General features: G+C 36.4%; 2 protein-coding genes and 1 pseudogene across 4 annotated transcripts; 2 read left to right on the forward strand and 1 right to left on the reverse strand.

Annotated features, from left to right (window-relative positions):
* Positions 1 to 882: 882 nt before the first annotated feature.
* LOC17894596 (APO protein 1, chloroplastic) lies at positions 883 to 5,042 on the forward strand. 2 transcript variants are annotated; one of them, XM_023787794.1, is made up of 7 exons: positions 883 to 1,116; positions 1,611 to 1,671; positions 2,507 to 2,682; positions 2,776 to 3,981; positions 4,061 to 4,170; positions 4,483 to 4,637; positions 4,824 to 5,042. In XM_023787794.1, the coding sequence occupies exons 3-4, from the start codon at positions 2,581 to 2,583 to the stop codon at positions 3,979 to 3,981; spliced, it is 1,308 nt and encodes a 435-aa protein (XP_023643562.1). In that variant the 5' UTR covers positions 883 to 1,116; positions 1,611 to 1,671; positions 2,507 to 2,580; the 3' UTR covers positions 4,061 to 4,170; positions 4,483 to 4,637; positions 4,824 to 5,042. The 2 variants fall into 2 exon arrangements, with proteins under 2 accessions (XP_023643562.1, XP_023643563.1); XM_023787795.1 differs by having other exon boundaries at positions 1,616 to 1,671; positions 2,776 to 4,170.
* A 309-nt stretch (positions 5,043 to 5,351) lies between these two features.
* LOC111831964 lies at positions 5,352 to 6,440 on the reverse strand. Of its 2 annotated transcripts, none has more exons than XM_023787797.1 (4): positions 6,231 to 6,440; positions 5,884 to 5,965; positions 5,731 to 5,802; positions 5,352 to 5,649 (listed from the first exon to the last, which is right to left on the reverse strand). In XM_023787797.1, exons 1-4 carry the CDS (start codon positions 6,261 to 6,263, stop codon positions 5,456 to 5,458), a joined length of 381 nt encoding a protein of 126 aa, XP_023643565.1. In that variant the 5' UTR covers positions 6,264 to 6,440; the 3' UTR covers positions 5,352 to 5,455. The 2 variants fall into 2 exon arrangements, with proteins under 2 accessions (XP_023643565.1, XP_023643564.1); XM_023787796.1 differs by having other exon boundaries at positions 6,171 to 6,440.
* A 931-nt stretch (positions 6,441 to 7,371) lies between these two features.
* Positions 7,372 to 8,961, forward strand: LOC111832132 (annotated as a pseudogene).
* Positions 8,962 to 12,002: the final 3,041 nt, after the last annotated feature.

Consider the following 12,002-nt stretch of genomic DNA (forward strand, 5'->3'; position numbering starts at 1 on the left):
AAATGTTAGAAAAGTCTCCTAGAATCACATTCAGTAGTTTTTAAAAGAAACTTTGTGATATTTTGAATAACAGTGTACTTGAAATGAAATTTATAATGATTGATTGAATAACAAGAGATTGTGAATGATTTCAAATGATTTTTTTATAAATTACATATTCAATAACATAGGATTTTAGAAGATTTTTTAAAATGACCAATTGAATAACATGGGATTTTAAGAATACTTTCAAATCTCCTAAAATAGGCAGTTCAATACACCCCCCTTAATCCTGAACTTCCAAGAAGTCATTTTAATCACAAAGTTTATATTGACATTTCAGTAAAATAGGTAATTTTCATTGACTTCGCAGATTTAAACACGAGGTTCGATCTCACTTAAAATTGTGAAGACGGGTTTAACTATCTGTGAGTTGCTTCCGTTAGCCTAAATGACCACATTTTTAAACCGAAAACTACGTTGTTTAACAAATTGAAGAAACTAAATCTCCAAATCGATTCATAATTCACGAATCTAAATCTCTAACTCTAGAAAAATCCACAATTTATCTCTACCTCTTGTTAAATGGTTGCCCGTGGATGAAGAAAGCGACTACTAACGTCGTTTTGTCGTTTAAAATCATGGTCGTTTAGGCTAAACAAAAGTAGTTATTAGATAATTAACCCATCTTCAAGTTTTTAGCAGAGATTAAACATCGTACCTAAATCAGTAAAGTCAACAAAACGTAGTTATTTTGCAGATAATTCAACACAAATTTTATTATTAAAATGATTTTTAAAGTTCGGGATTAAATATTCCCCATATTTACATTTTTCCGTTTTTAATGGACAGGTATCCGAAATATTAGAGTCGTAAATAGGTCTACCCAAGTAAGTTTATGGGGTTTTTTTTCAACACATCAATTGAAACGACACCTTCAAGCAAAAAAACAAAACGAAACCTTCTCGTTCTTTCTTCTTCCCCTCGATTCCACTGAGTTCTTCGTCCGCCATTGTCCGGTATTGCTGCTTCGTCTTCAGTTGTCTTCAATTTCAGTTGTTTGCATATGAGTCTTCTTTCTCCGCCATTGCTGGCCACGGATTGAGCTTTATCTCAAAGTGGGTTTTACGGATTTTGGTGAGTCTTGTTCTAAAATTCGATTTTGGATTATGAGAATTCGATTTTGGATTGAAGCTCTTTCATTGTTGCATTTCGTTGATGGCTTTTGAATCTTAGCTACTGAGTGAGCAGTGCCCATTTGTGTTTGGTTGGGATAAACAATTCGTCGTGTGTGTTAGATGATCTTAAGATTGGTCTTGATTATTTATTATTGATATGACAAGTCTACAGGTGTATGAATCTTCCTTTTTGTGTACTAACTAATGTTTCTTTGTGTCTACTGAATCTTCCTTTATGAAATTCTTCTTCTTTTGTTGTTTTTGCTTATGAATCACTTATGAATTTTCCTCTCTACTTCTCTCTGCAACTATTTACTAAAGTCGTTGGGATCAAAAGATGCTAGCTTTGCATGTGTAGATGTAGAATTACAATTAGACTCTTGTCTTTTTCGTTTTGTTTAGGGTTTAATATCATTTAAAGACTCTTGATTTTGATGTTTTGGTTTGTAACAGGACAGTGCAGCGATTGTTATAGAGCAACCGAAGAGATCTGAGGCAACCCTTTTCTCCTCTGGTTAGTTCTTGTAAAACCCTTTTCTCTTCTGGTTTGTGTTGTCTGGCTTGTGTTGATGGCTTTTGAATCTTAGCTTAGGTTCCCTATAAAGACATGTAGAAAAAAAGTCTGATTCTAATTCATTTTCGGCATTAGAATTAGCTACTAATGATTTTTATCTTTGTTGGAGATTAGATAAGTACTGTAGCAGAACAAATGATTTTTATCTTCTGTGAGTATGTGTCTGATCATTAAGCAGTAGAATTTGCGTGAAGAATCTCTGAGAACATTGCTGGATTTAGCTAGGTGGTTCTTAGTATGATGAATTTAGGAACATAATTGTTCTGTTGCTGCGTTGCCTTGATAAAAGATTAGTCTAGTTAGTGCTTACTTGTTCCCATTAGTCTACTTGTGGACACAATTACATAGATTCAGCTATTAGTTATGTGTATACCTTTGTTATGGCATGTTATAGAGAAATACCTTTGTTACAGTTACAGTTACAGTTACTAGAAATACCTTTGTTACAGTTATGTGTATACCTTTGTTATGGCATGTTATAGAGAAATACCTTTGTTACAGAGAAATACCTCGTCACTTCCACATGGTTGTTGGGTTTGTTCTGTTTTTGTCGAAACCTGGTTTAACCTTGAGGCTATATTGTCATTGAGGATTTGATTTGTGTTTTTGGATTTATAAACTCTCTTTGACAAGGATTTGATTAGTGTTTAGTAACAAGAATGTGTCACTGTTTCAGCACTTGCATTTCTCTGTGTTCTCGTCTTTCCTCCACACCACATGTTCGATGAAATTACTCAACGATGTCAAAACCTCACTTGTTTCTAAAATCTTGCAGGGTACGGGTAAAGTAATTGATTTTGGGCTTAATTCTGATTTGGGTTCTTACGTGTAGTCCTCTCACAAGTCAGCATGCTTCTGGTTTCGCCTGCTTGTAGAGGTGTTAACCTTCAGACCGTAGATCCAAAGCTAATTAATATTTCCGCCAAAGGATCTTATGGAAGTTGCTTTCAGGTTTCCATTTCATCTCCTTTAACTTTCATCTTGATGATTCCAATCCTGAGGTTTTAAAGTTTCATTATTTTTTTTTTTAATTTATATATGCAGATTCCTCGGTCAATCCTTAAAAGAGAGTGTGGGATTAGGTTAGGAACCGTTGTTTGTTTCAATCAGAAGCCTATACAGCACACAAGTTTCAAGAAAAGGCATGTATCTACGCAGAATGTGGATCTTCCTCCTATTTTACCAAAGAACAAGAAAAAACCGTATCCTGTTCCTTTTAAGCAAATTCAGGAAGAAGCTAGGAAAGATAAGAAACTTGCTCAGATGGGCATAGAGAAACAGTTAGATCCGCCCAAAAATGGATTGCTAGTTCCCAATCTTGTTCCTGTAGCTTCTCAAGTAATAGATAATTGGAAACTGTTGATCAAGGGTTTAGCACAGCTTCTCCATGTTGTTCCTGTCTTTGCTTGCAGTGAATGTGGGGCGGTTCATGTGGCTAATTCTGGTCACAATATTAAGGATTGCAATGGTCCAACAAATTCACAGCGGCGTGGTTCTCATTCATGGGTCAAGGGTACCATCAATGATGTTCTCATTCCTGTTGAGTCGTACCACATGTATGACCCTTTTGGGCGACGCATAAAGCATGAAACTCGGTTTGACTATGATAGAATCCCAGCACTTGTTGAGCTATGTATTCAGGCTGGAGTTGATATCCCAGAGTATCCTTGTCGTAGAAGGACACAGCCAATCCGAATGATGGGGAAGAGAGTGATCGATCATGGTGGATATGTTAGAGAACCTGATAAGCCTCAGACATCATCATTATCCTCTCCACTAGCCGAGCTTGACACACTTGGTGCTTGTGAAAGGTATCCACCTCCCACACCAGAAGACATACCTAAGATAGCACAGGAAACAATGGATGCTTATGAAAAAGTAAGATTAGGGGTGACAAAATTGATGAGGAAATTCACAGTGAAAGCATGTGGATATTGTTCTGAAGTGCATGTAGGACCGTGGGGACATAGCGTGAAGCTGTGCGGAGAGTTCAAACACCAATGGAGAGATGGGAAGCATGGATGGCAAGATGCTCTTGTGGACGAAGTCTTTCCTCCAAACTATGTATGGCATGTGAGAGACCTTAAGGGAAATCCCCTTACCGGAAATCTCAGGAGGTTTTATGGTAAAGCCCCTGCTGTGGTTGAGATTTGTATGCACAGTGGAGCACGGGTTCCTCAACGCTACAAGGCAATGATGAGGCTTGACATCATCGTTCCTGATTTACAGGAAGCTGACATGGTCGCATAGGTTCTTGGTCATGTTCATTGTAGAAGCTGGCCTTTATTTTATAATGATAGTCAACTTGACATATTATGTTGTTTAACAGATTCGACTCGCGATAATGATTGGACATGTCCGAATTGTGGTAATGTAAACTTCTCATTCAGATTTGTATGTAACATGACGAAGTGCAACACTCTAAAGCCTGGTTCCCAGGTTTGTGCTGTTTCTTTTTGTTTCAGTTTGACTGTTTCACATAGGCTACATATACATTGTTATGAATTCTAGAGCTTGCTTGGTTTATTCGACCATCAAAAAAGTGAAAAACAGCTTGCTTAATCATTATAGATAGCTTACTTGGATAGATCTTGGGATTATTTTCTTAAGCTCTGACATTTAACGTCTTATAATTGCAGCAGATTGGGAACTGAGATAAAATATCTAGTTAGCCCCTGAAAATTCCTAAATGCTGCAGCTTACTTGATGATCTTTGAGACTGACATAAGGATATGTGTTGTTGTTTACCAGAAAAAAATGCACCGGAAGGGAGTCAGAAGTGTGATAATCGGGGAAATGTAAACTATCCATTAAGGAGCAAATGCAACAGGCAGAACTATGGAGCTGATAAACCAGGGGACCAGTCAAATGAATCTCCTTCCCATTCACCAGACGAGAACGATCAGGTTTGTCTAATAAACTGTTTACCTCTGAAACTCGTATATGTAACAACTGGTGTTGTTTTTATGCCTTGTGAAAGCAACAGTTATTTGTTTATGAAATACTTGACCCTGATTGCGTTAAAAATGTTTAAACCCAATTTAGAGTTGGGTGTCTCTGAACGGTGTGTTTCAATTTGTGGTCTGTTCCAGTGAGCCGTAGACATGTTTGGGGGTTGAGAAGGGTGAGTCTGATCCAGCGGGTGTCATAATGTCAGTCAATGTCGCGTCAGGTCGTCCATGTTGAAGCCGTCTCGTCAAATTGCTTCAATGCATTTGTCTCTTTACATACTCTTGGGTGGCTATGTTGTATTAACAATGCATAAATTGTTTAATCTACTATGTGGTCGTCGTGTGGATCTTGTCTTCCTATAGAATTGTCCTTCAGGTCGTCTCGTCCATACTGTTTACATCCTAATCTTAGTTGGCCTTGGATAGCTCATAATTAACTGTACTATATATCAACGTTTAAGGTGTATTCTCGTCATTTCTTGTGTCTAGCAAGCATTTTCTTTCGTAAGTTATTTTTGTTCTTGTATTGATACTGTAAGTAAACTTAACATATATATGGGAAGCTTTTGGTCATATTATAGTCTTGTTCCATTATATGATTTCTTACAAAACCACATCACAAACACAATTATTTACATCAACAAAAAGCAGAAAGCTCAAATTTCTGTCAAGTATAGCAGTTTGTGATGCAGGTTTCAGCTACGGCAAAAGAACACTGTGATAGTGTCGTATCAGAATCAAAAATAGCAAAAAGTGCTACTGTTTTATGTATTCTAATCGACATGAGAAGGAACAATTGAAGGGAAGAAAAGAAAACCTTCATTTTTTTCCATGGAGAATGTAGGGTTTAAGATTCGTCTATGACGAACCCAATCAAGACCATTCACGAAGAGAAGTCTATTACCAGCAAGTTTAAGGACCTCTGGTTTTGTTTTTGATTTAGCAAAACAACAAAAGTTGTTCGACTCTGAACATAGGAAAAAAAGAGAGACAAAGTTAGATTAATTCTAAGTAAGCAAGTACTCAAGAAGAGGCTTTGAGCACTTACTTATCAGTAGTTGTAATCCAATCAATATGACATTTTTGAGTATGCGCATTGCATTTTGTATGTGAAGGTTCGCTGATACAAAACTTGTACTTTAGTAATGCTTTGAAGACCTAACCAAACAGAAGTCAGATTTTTGGTTTTTCTTTTCTTTACCTTCTGATCGCAGACCAACATACGTACGTAGACTATTTAGGAAGCCATAATCGCGAAAGATAAAACTCCTCTGTTCTTCAACCTTAAAAACAACGCATCAGAATTTAAAGTAGAGATAAATCATGGTGTTATCAATTATCATCAAGCAAAATCCGTGAAATAATAGCTTTAAAATGCAAGGACATAACTATCATAACAATTAGGTTTGTAAATATAACATGGTCGAATTGAAGTGTGACGATTGAATTAAACCGAAACGGAATTAAAAAAGAAACAGTAGGACAAACCAAACTACACATTGCTTTTCCTCTGTTTTTGAGACATATGAATCTTTTTATTATACTAACCACAGTTGTGTTCCAACCCCAGCATGATCTCATGCACCTAACAAATAAGAAAACTCAAAAGATGTTTAAATTTTCATATCACCAGTGGCTTTGAACTCCTAAACAGCAAATAAATCATGTAGCACAATCGAAAGTTGTAATCTCTTAAAACAAAAAAAAAAAGACGAAGAAATTCATAACATATAAATACTAAAATTTACGAAAACACTAAACAGAAAACACTTTACAAATACTGATTGTTTGAAACTCCATTTTTTTGTGGTAATAATAAAGTATGGTGTGAAGTGAAGAACTGATGTGAAATAAATAAAGATATTTAGTGACATGAAATTAAAGTATGAAGTGAAGTATTGATGTAAAATAAAGTTTTGGTTTGACATGTTTGATGTGAAGGTGTAACAACCCGCCCGGTGAGACCCCCTGCTACAACCCGGCAACTTGATGAGTGGTGTGTATGCTATGATGTAAAATAAATGGTGTGAATACTTGATGAGTGGTGTGTGTAAATATGTGTGAAAGAAAGATGCTATGTAATATTCCTTGAGTCATGTACTATAAATACCAAGCTTGGCGAGGGTTGTTCACCATAAGCTGAAGTGTCTAAAATCGTAAGAGTTCTTTATATCCTCTTGATAGTGTTCTTGTATAATGAAAGCTTTCTCTTATATAAACTATATTCTCTTCCATAAACACTTAATCTCTTTCATATACCTGTTTCATATATTTCGATCCTATAAACCTTATATGTGGTTGTACCTACTATGTGTTTGTAATTTTGGTATCAGAGCGATGGTAGTCTAAGCTTTCACTCTTTGATATCTAAGAGGTAGTATGCCATACTATTGTTTTCTATTATATATGCTTTGCATAGAGAGTATGCTTTGTGGTTGCCATTTTTAATGGATCCTCCACATCAGAAATCTTGTTAAGCTGGTATAAAAGAATTAAAGAAATGATCTGTGAGGTCATAATGCTTGAAGTACCTTGAGGCTTATTTGATGTGAGTTATTTGCCTCAGTTTGCATAGCTTGTACCTCATGATTATTTTCTTTATATTCTTAGCACTTAAAAGTCCCATGAAAACAGCTTATGGATTGTTACTACTTTGAAAATTGATGGATTGTTACTACTTTGAAAATTGATGGATTGTTACTACTTATGGATTGTTACTACTTTGAAGTACCTTGAGGCTCATTTGATGTGAATTGTTTGCCTCAGTTTGCATAGCTTGTACCTCATGATTATTTTCTTTATAGTCTTAGCTCTTAAAAGTCCCATGAAAACAACTTATGGATTGTTACTACTTTGAAAATTGAGAAGAAGTTTATAGCATTCTGTCTTGGTTTCTGGTTTCTATATACATTATGGAAAACAAACCAACTTTTGCCAAAACACCCTCTTTTCGAAAATCAACCTCTAAAAAAGTAGATTATCTACATGAAATAGAATACATAAGTTATGAGAGTAAAGTGCCTATTACCCAATTTCCTTTGCTTAATCCTTACAAAGCCTTCTCAAAACCAAATTCTACTTTCCCAAAATTCATTAGACAAGTGTTTGTGCCTAACAAACATACTACAAAAGAACTTGTTCTGGCTTCTCTTCTAGAACAATTTTTGGTCACTGCAACAAAAGCGGAGCAAATGGTTCCTCTCTGTCTTAACGAAGGGATGATTCACCATTGGCAAAACCTTGGCTACACACATCTGCGTTATGGAGCAATACGCTAGCGTTAACTCTTCATGGAAGAAAAGGCTTACCGGTAGTAACAAGAGTCGCTCTCCTCGATACCATATATAAAAAGAGTACCAATATGCTTGCATCGCAACCATTCAGATGACATTAAATGCTGTCACTATCTTTGAGACTCTTTTTCCAAACTTTAAAGTGGCACTAGAAGATCCAAAAATTTGTCGAAACATGCAGATCAAACTTCAGATTACTGGCGCTGCACAAATTGGAAACATGTATGCAGCGACACCGCATCATCAAATGACATATAGAGTCCAAAATCATGCAATGGATTTTAAGTCTCCCTCGAGACACTGAAGATGCCTTACTCATTAAACTTGAGTCACAACATATTCTGTCATACATCCACATTCCAAGGCAAATCCCAAGAAGCGAATTAGTCAAGCTACTTCCGGAATCATGGGTAACTAATTATGAAAAAATCCATGAAAGAAGTACACCAATACAATCAATGGATTCCTCTATCCATAGAAGAAAATATGGAGCTGTAGGAATTGCATTCAAGGCACAAGAAGGAAAGTCAAGACCGGCGGCCTTTTGCACTGAGATCAACATGATCCCTCCTGCATGCGAAAAACAATTCATGGAGATAGATTCACGTCTTCGTGGCGTTCCAATCTCATCTTTTAATTTGCTTGGAAATCCTGTCTACGCATTCATTGATGACTCTGGCCATAAATTCTTTGATATTTGTGACTGTCAAAAATGTCTAGAAGACGATTCTGATGAAGATGAAATTCCGAGGCGAAAAAGAGGAAAGAAATTTTCACAACAATTCCTCAAAGAAAGATACGAATCAGGAGATCCTCAGGTCGGACTTCTTGGTGAACCAAGTAATGGAAAATTAGAATACTATGTTTTGTATTCGAATAGCTCGACCCCAGCAACCCCGGACAGGGAAAAACTACCATTGACCTACATGTTTGGCCCTCATCCTAGTCACCATTTTAATCAAAAGAGTTTGAAGAAAACAGTATGAAATACTCGTGGAAGATCAAGAATCCAAAAATAAAGAAGCCATATAGAATAGTGAAGCAAGTCAGTGCGGCCGAAGCAACTTTGAATTGGCAATCAGAAAATACAACAACCCAAAACAATCGCTGGAGCCAAATCGACAAAAAGGTAACCATTCTGGATCTCTCTATATAGGAGATAACAAAAAACATGTCCTCCCTCCATCAAGAACTCCTCCAGTTGGCAACTACTGTATCCATAAACTCTCCTCTTATGACCCAAAAAGAATCCGAGCTAAAAACCCTTAAAGCCCAACTAAAGTCCTTACAAAACTAACCACAAACACAAGCCCAAATGCATTATGATCTTTTTGCACCGTACCTTATATATACACCATCCTACACAGCCCAATCACAACCCCTATCTTTTTCTCATCCTTTTTACCAACACATTTCACCTCAGAACAACCTATCACTAAAAACAAAAAACATACTGAAAAACCTACATCGCCAAAAATCCATAACCAACCATCCACATCCAAAAATCACCCAGAGGAGAGTCCATCACAATTGATGGTGGAATAAGCCAATCTAATCATCACTTATCTCCAAAAAGAAGCAAAACAAAAGGGAAGTTCCAAAAAGAAAGTAGTGATAACAAAAATGGAAGAACCACAAGATGATTCAGAAGAAGAAGTCTTCGTCCAAACTTTCATGATGGCGGAACCAACTGTTGAGAACGAGGACATTGAGAGCGATGATGGACGTATATAGGAAGAGGAATACGACGCTTTTATGGGGCATATCCACAACAAATTTCTTGGCACGTGGGAACATTACACTCACCAAGCAGGAGAAGAATACCTTAATATGAAGTGCTGCTCCTTCAAGACAAAAGATTAGGAGAAGCATTATGATCGAATGTCAAAGCGATTCTATGCCCTGAATGGAATAGATGACGTTAATCTTAAACAGAAATACTTGAATTCCCTCCCAGAACCACTTGGGACTGAGACATCAAGAATCCTATCATTTAAGAACATGCATCTCAACCAAATTGCGCTTGGAGAAATCTACCAGCTTTCCCTCTCAACACTTGAAAGGCTATGCAATTCCCATCAGTTCTTCAAACAACTCCATGAACAGGGGAAGCTCCTCGGAAAAGCATGTGACCGCCCAGAACTTTCCATCAAATGCAGAAAGAAGAAATGCACCTGCTCTACAGGCTTCAGAACAGAGAAAAAGTTCAAAAGAAAATGGCATAAGATATATCCACAATATTCAATAAAGAAGAAGTGGAAGTTCCTTAGGAAGAAAACAAAAGAGGAGTCAAGAAATCAGATAGATGCTACATCTGCAAGAAAAATGGGCACTATACGAAACAATGCGCAAACAAGAAAAGGATAAATAATCTTCTTGGATACGTGGCGCAAACTGAAGAAATTGATGACTCAGATATTGAATCCATCTTTTCCCTTGAAGATGAACCAACAGACGATACAGACCTTGCAATGGGGATAGAATAACAAGATGAATATTCAGAATCTAATATTGATGATGAAGAAGACCCAGATGACCAATTGATGTTGTTCGACTTATACACATTTGATGCTTGCAGAGTGGAACAATCGGATCATGGAGAACTGGCCTATCTATCTCAACCATCACCAAATGCAAAGATTTACATCCTTACCACCAAATACGACAAGCCCATACCTGCCATTAAATACTTTGACACCGGAGCCGCATCCTCTATCAAAAAACCAAATATCCTTCCATATTTACATTGGAACACATGCTCTGTCTCATTTTAAGCAGCTAATGGACAAACATTCCACATCTCCCTCATCAGTAATCCGATCTACATCCAACTCTTTCCAGGATACATGATCAAAACAAAAGTAAATAGGAAATGACTTCATCCTTGGATTTGATGTTCTTCATGGCCTCCAAAGACTTTCATGTCATCCAAAAGGACTTAAGCACAAAAATCAACTACTACCCTGGACGACAATGTCTCATCTTTGCCCTATAGAGATCTTATGTCCCATCAAAGAAGAGATTGCTAACACCTCCTGTTTTGCCTCTCATTCTGGGTTCCTCACAAAATGCTCGACACTATTATGGAAGAATCCAAAGTTCTTTATACCTTCACCTTTCAAGAAAAACAAAGATATCAACCCTACCAAGGCTAGTCATCCAGGAATGAATCCATACCATTACAACCTTGCTATCGAAGAAGTTTATTAGCTACAGAAAGAAGATGTCATTGAAAAGACCGATCCACCATGGGCATGTGAAGCATTTTATGTCAACAAAAGAGCAGAACAAGTGCGTGGAAAGCTAGGACTAAAGACTTCTTAATTACTAACAATTTGTGAGGATTTCTAAAGAGCTACTTAGGAGTTTTTTTTTTCATAATTTCATAATACAGATTTATATGTGTGCATCGCATTTGGAATTGAATCGTGTACATATACAATAACTAGACATGTATAAGTATTATTTACAAAAAAATGAAGCGATATACTGGGGCTAAATAAGACCGATTTTGCCACACCAAATAAATAGCAAATACAAAGCTAGAGTGAAAAAAAAGTTCTAATTCTTAATGATCTACACCACAGTTTATACTTGTAATTAATGCAATTATTTATTTGCAGTAATTATATCAGAAAAACCATTAAAAATGTTAAAAGTTTTCCAAATATGTGTATAAGGTTATAAATATATACACAAATTATCTTTGTATGTGTATAAAACTTTATATATCTTTCATAAATAGCGTAAAAATAACTTATAAAAACCTTTTAAAATCCTTATAAACTCTTTTAAAAACCTTAAAAAACCTTATAAAACTTCTAAAAACGATTTAAAACCATTTTAAACATTTTAAAATATTTGTATCGAATCTCCCAGTAGTTATTATATAGAAGTACCTTATAACCTATATAAAGAGAGAGAGAAAGAGAGAGAGAGAGAGAGAGAGAGAGAGAGAGAGAGAGAGAGAGAGAGAGAGAGAGAGAGAGAGAGAGAGAGAGAGAGAGAGAGAGAGAGAGAGAGAGAG

The sequence above is a fragment of the Capsella rubella genome, unplaced genomic scaffold (assembly GCF_000375325.1).
Source record: "Capsella rubella cultivar Monte Gargano unplaced genomic scaffold, Caprub1_0 scaffold_2, whole genome shotgun sequence".
Lineage (NCBI taxonomy): Eukaryota > Viridiplantae > Streptophyta > Magnoliopsida > Brassicales > Brassicaceae > Capsella > Capsella rubella.

Coding starts and splice junctions, on each gene's coding strand:
- LOC111831964 (XM_023787796.1), bottom strand. CDS start 6,263: ATGAGATCATGCTGGGGTTGGAACACAACTGTGGTTAGTATAATAAAA. Junction 5,966..6,170: donor GAAAAGCAATGTGTAGTTTG/GTTTGTCCTACT, acceptor GTTGTTTTTAAG/GTTGAAGAACAGAGGAGTTT. Junction 5,650..5,730: donor TGGATTACAACTACTGATAA/GTAAGTGCTCAA, acceptor TCCTATGTTCAG/AGTCGAACAACTTTTGTTGT.
- LOC17894596 (XM_023787794.1), top strand. CDS start 2,581: ATGCTTCTGGTTTCGCCTGCTTGTAGAGGTGTTAACCTTCAGACCGTA. Junction 2,683..2,775: donor CTTATGGAAGTTGCTTTCAG/GTTTCCATTTCA, acceptor TTATATATGCAG/ATTCCTCGGTCAATCCTTAA.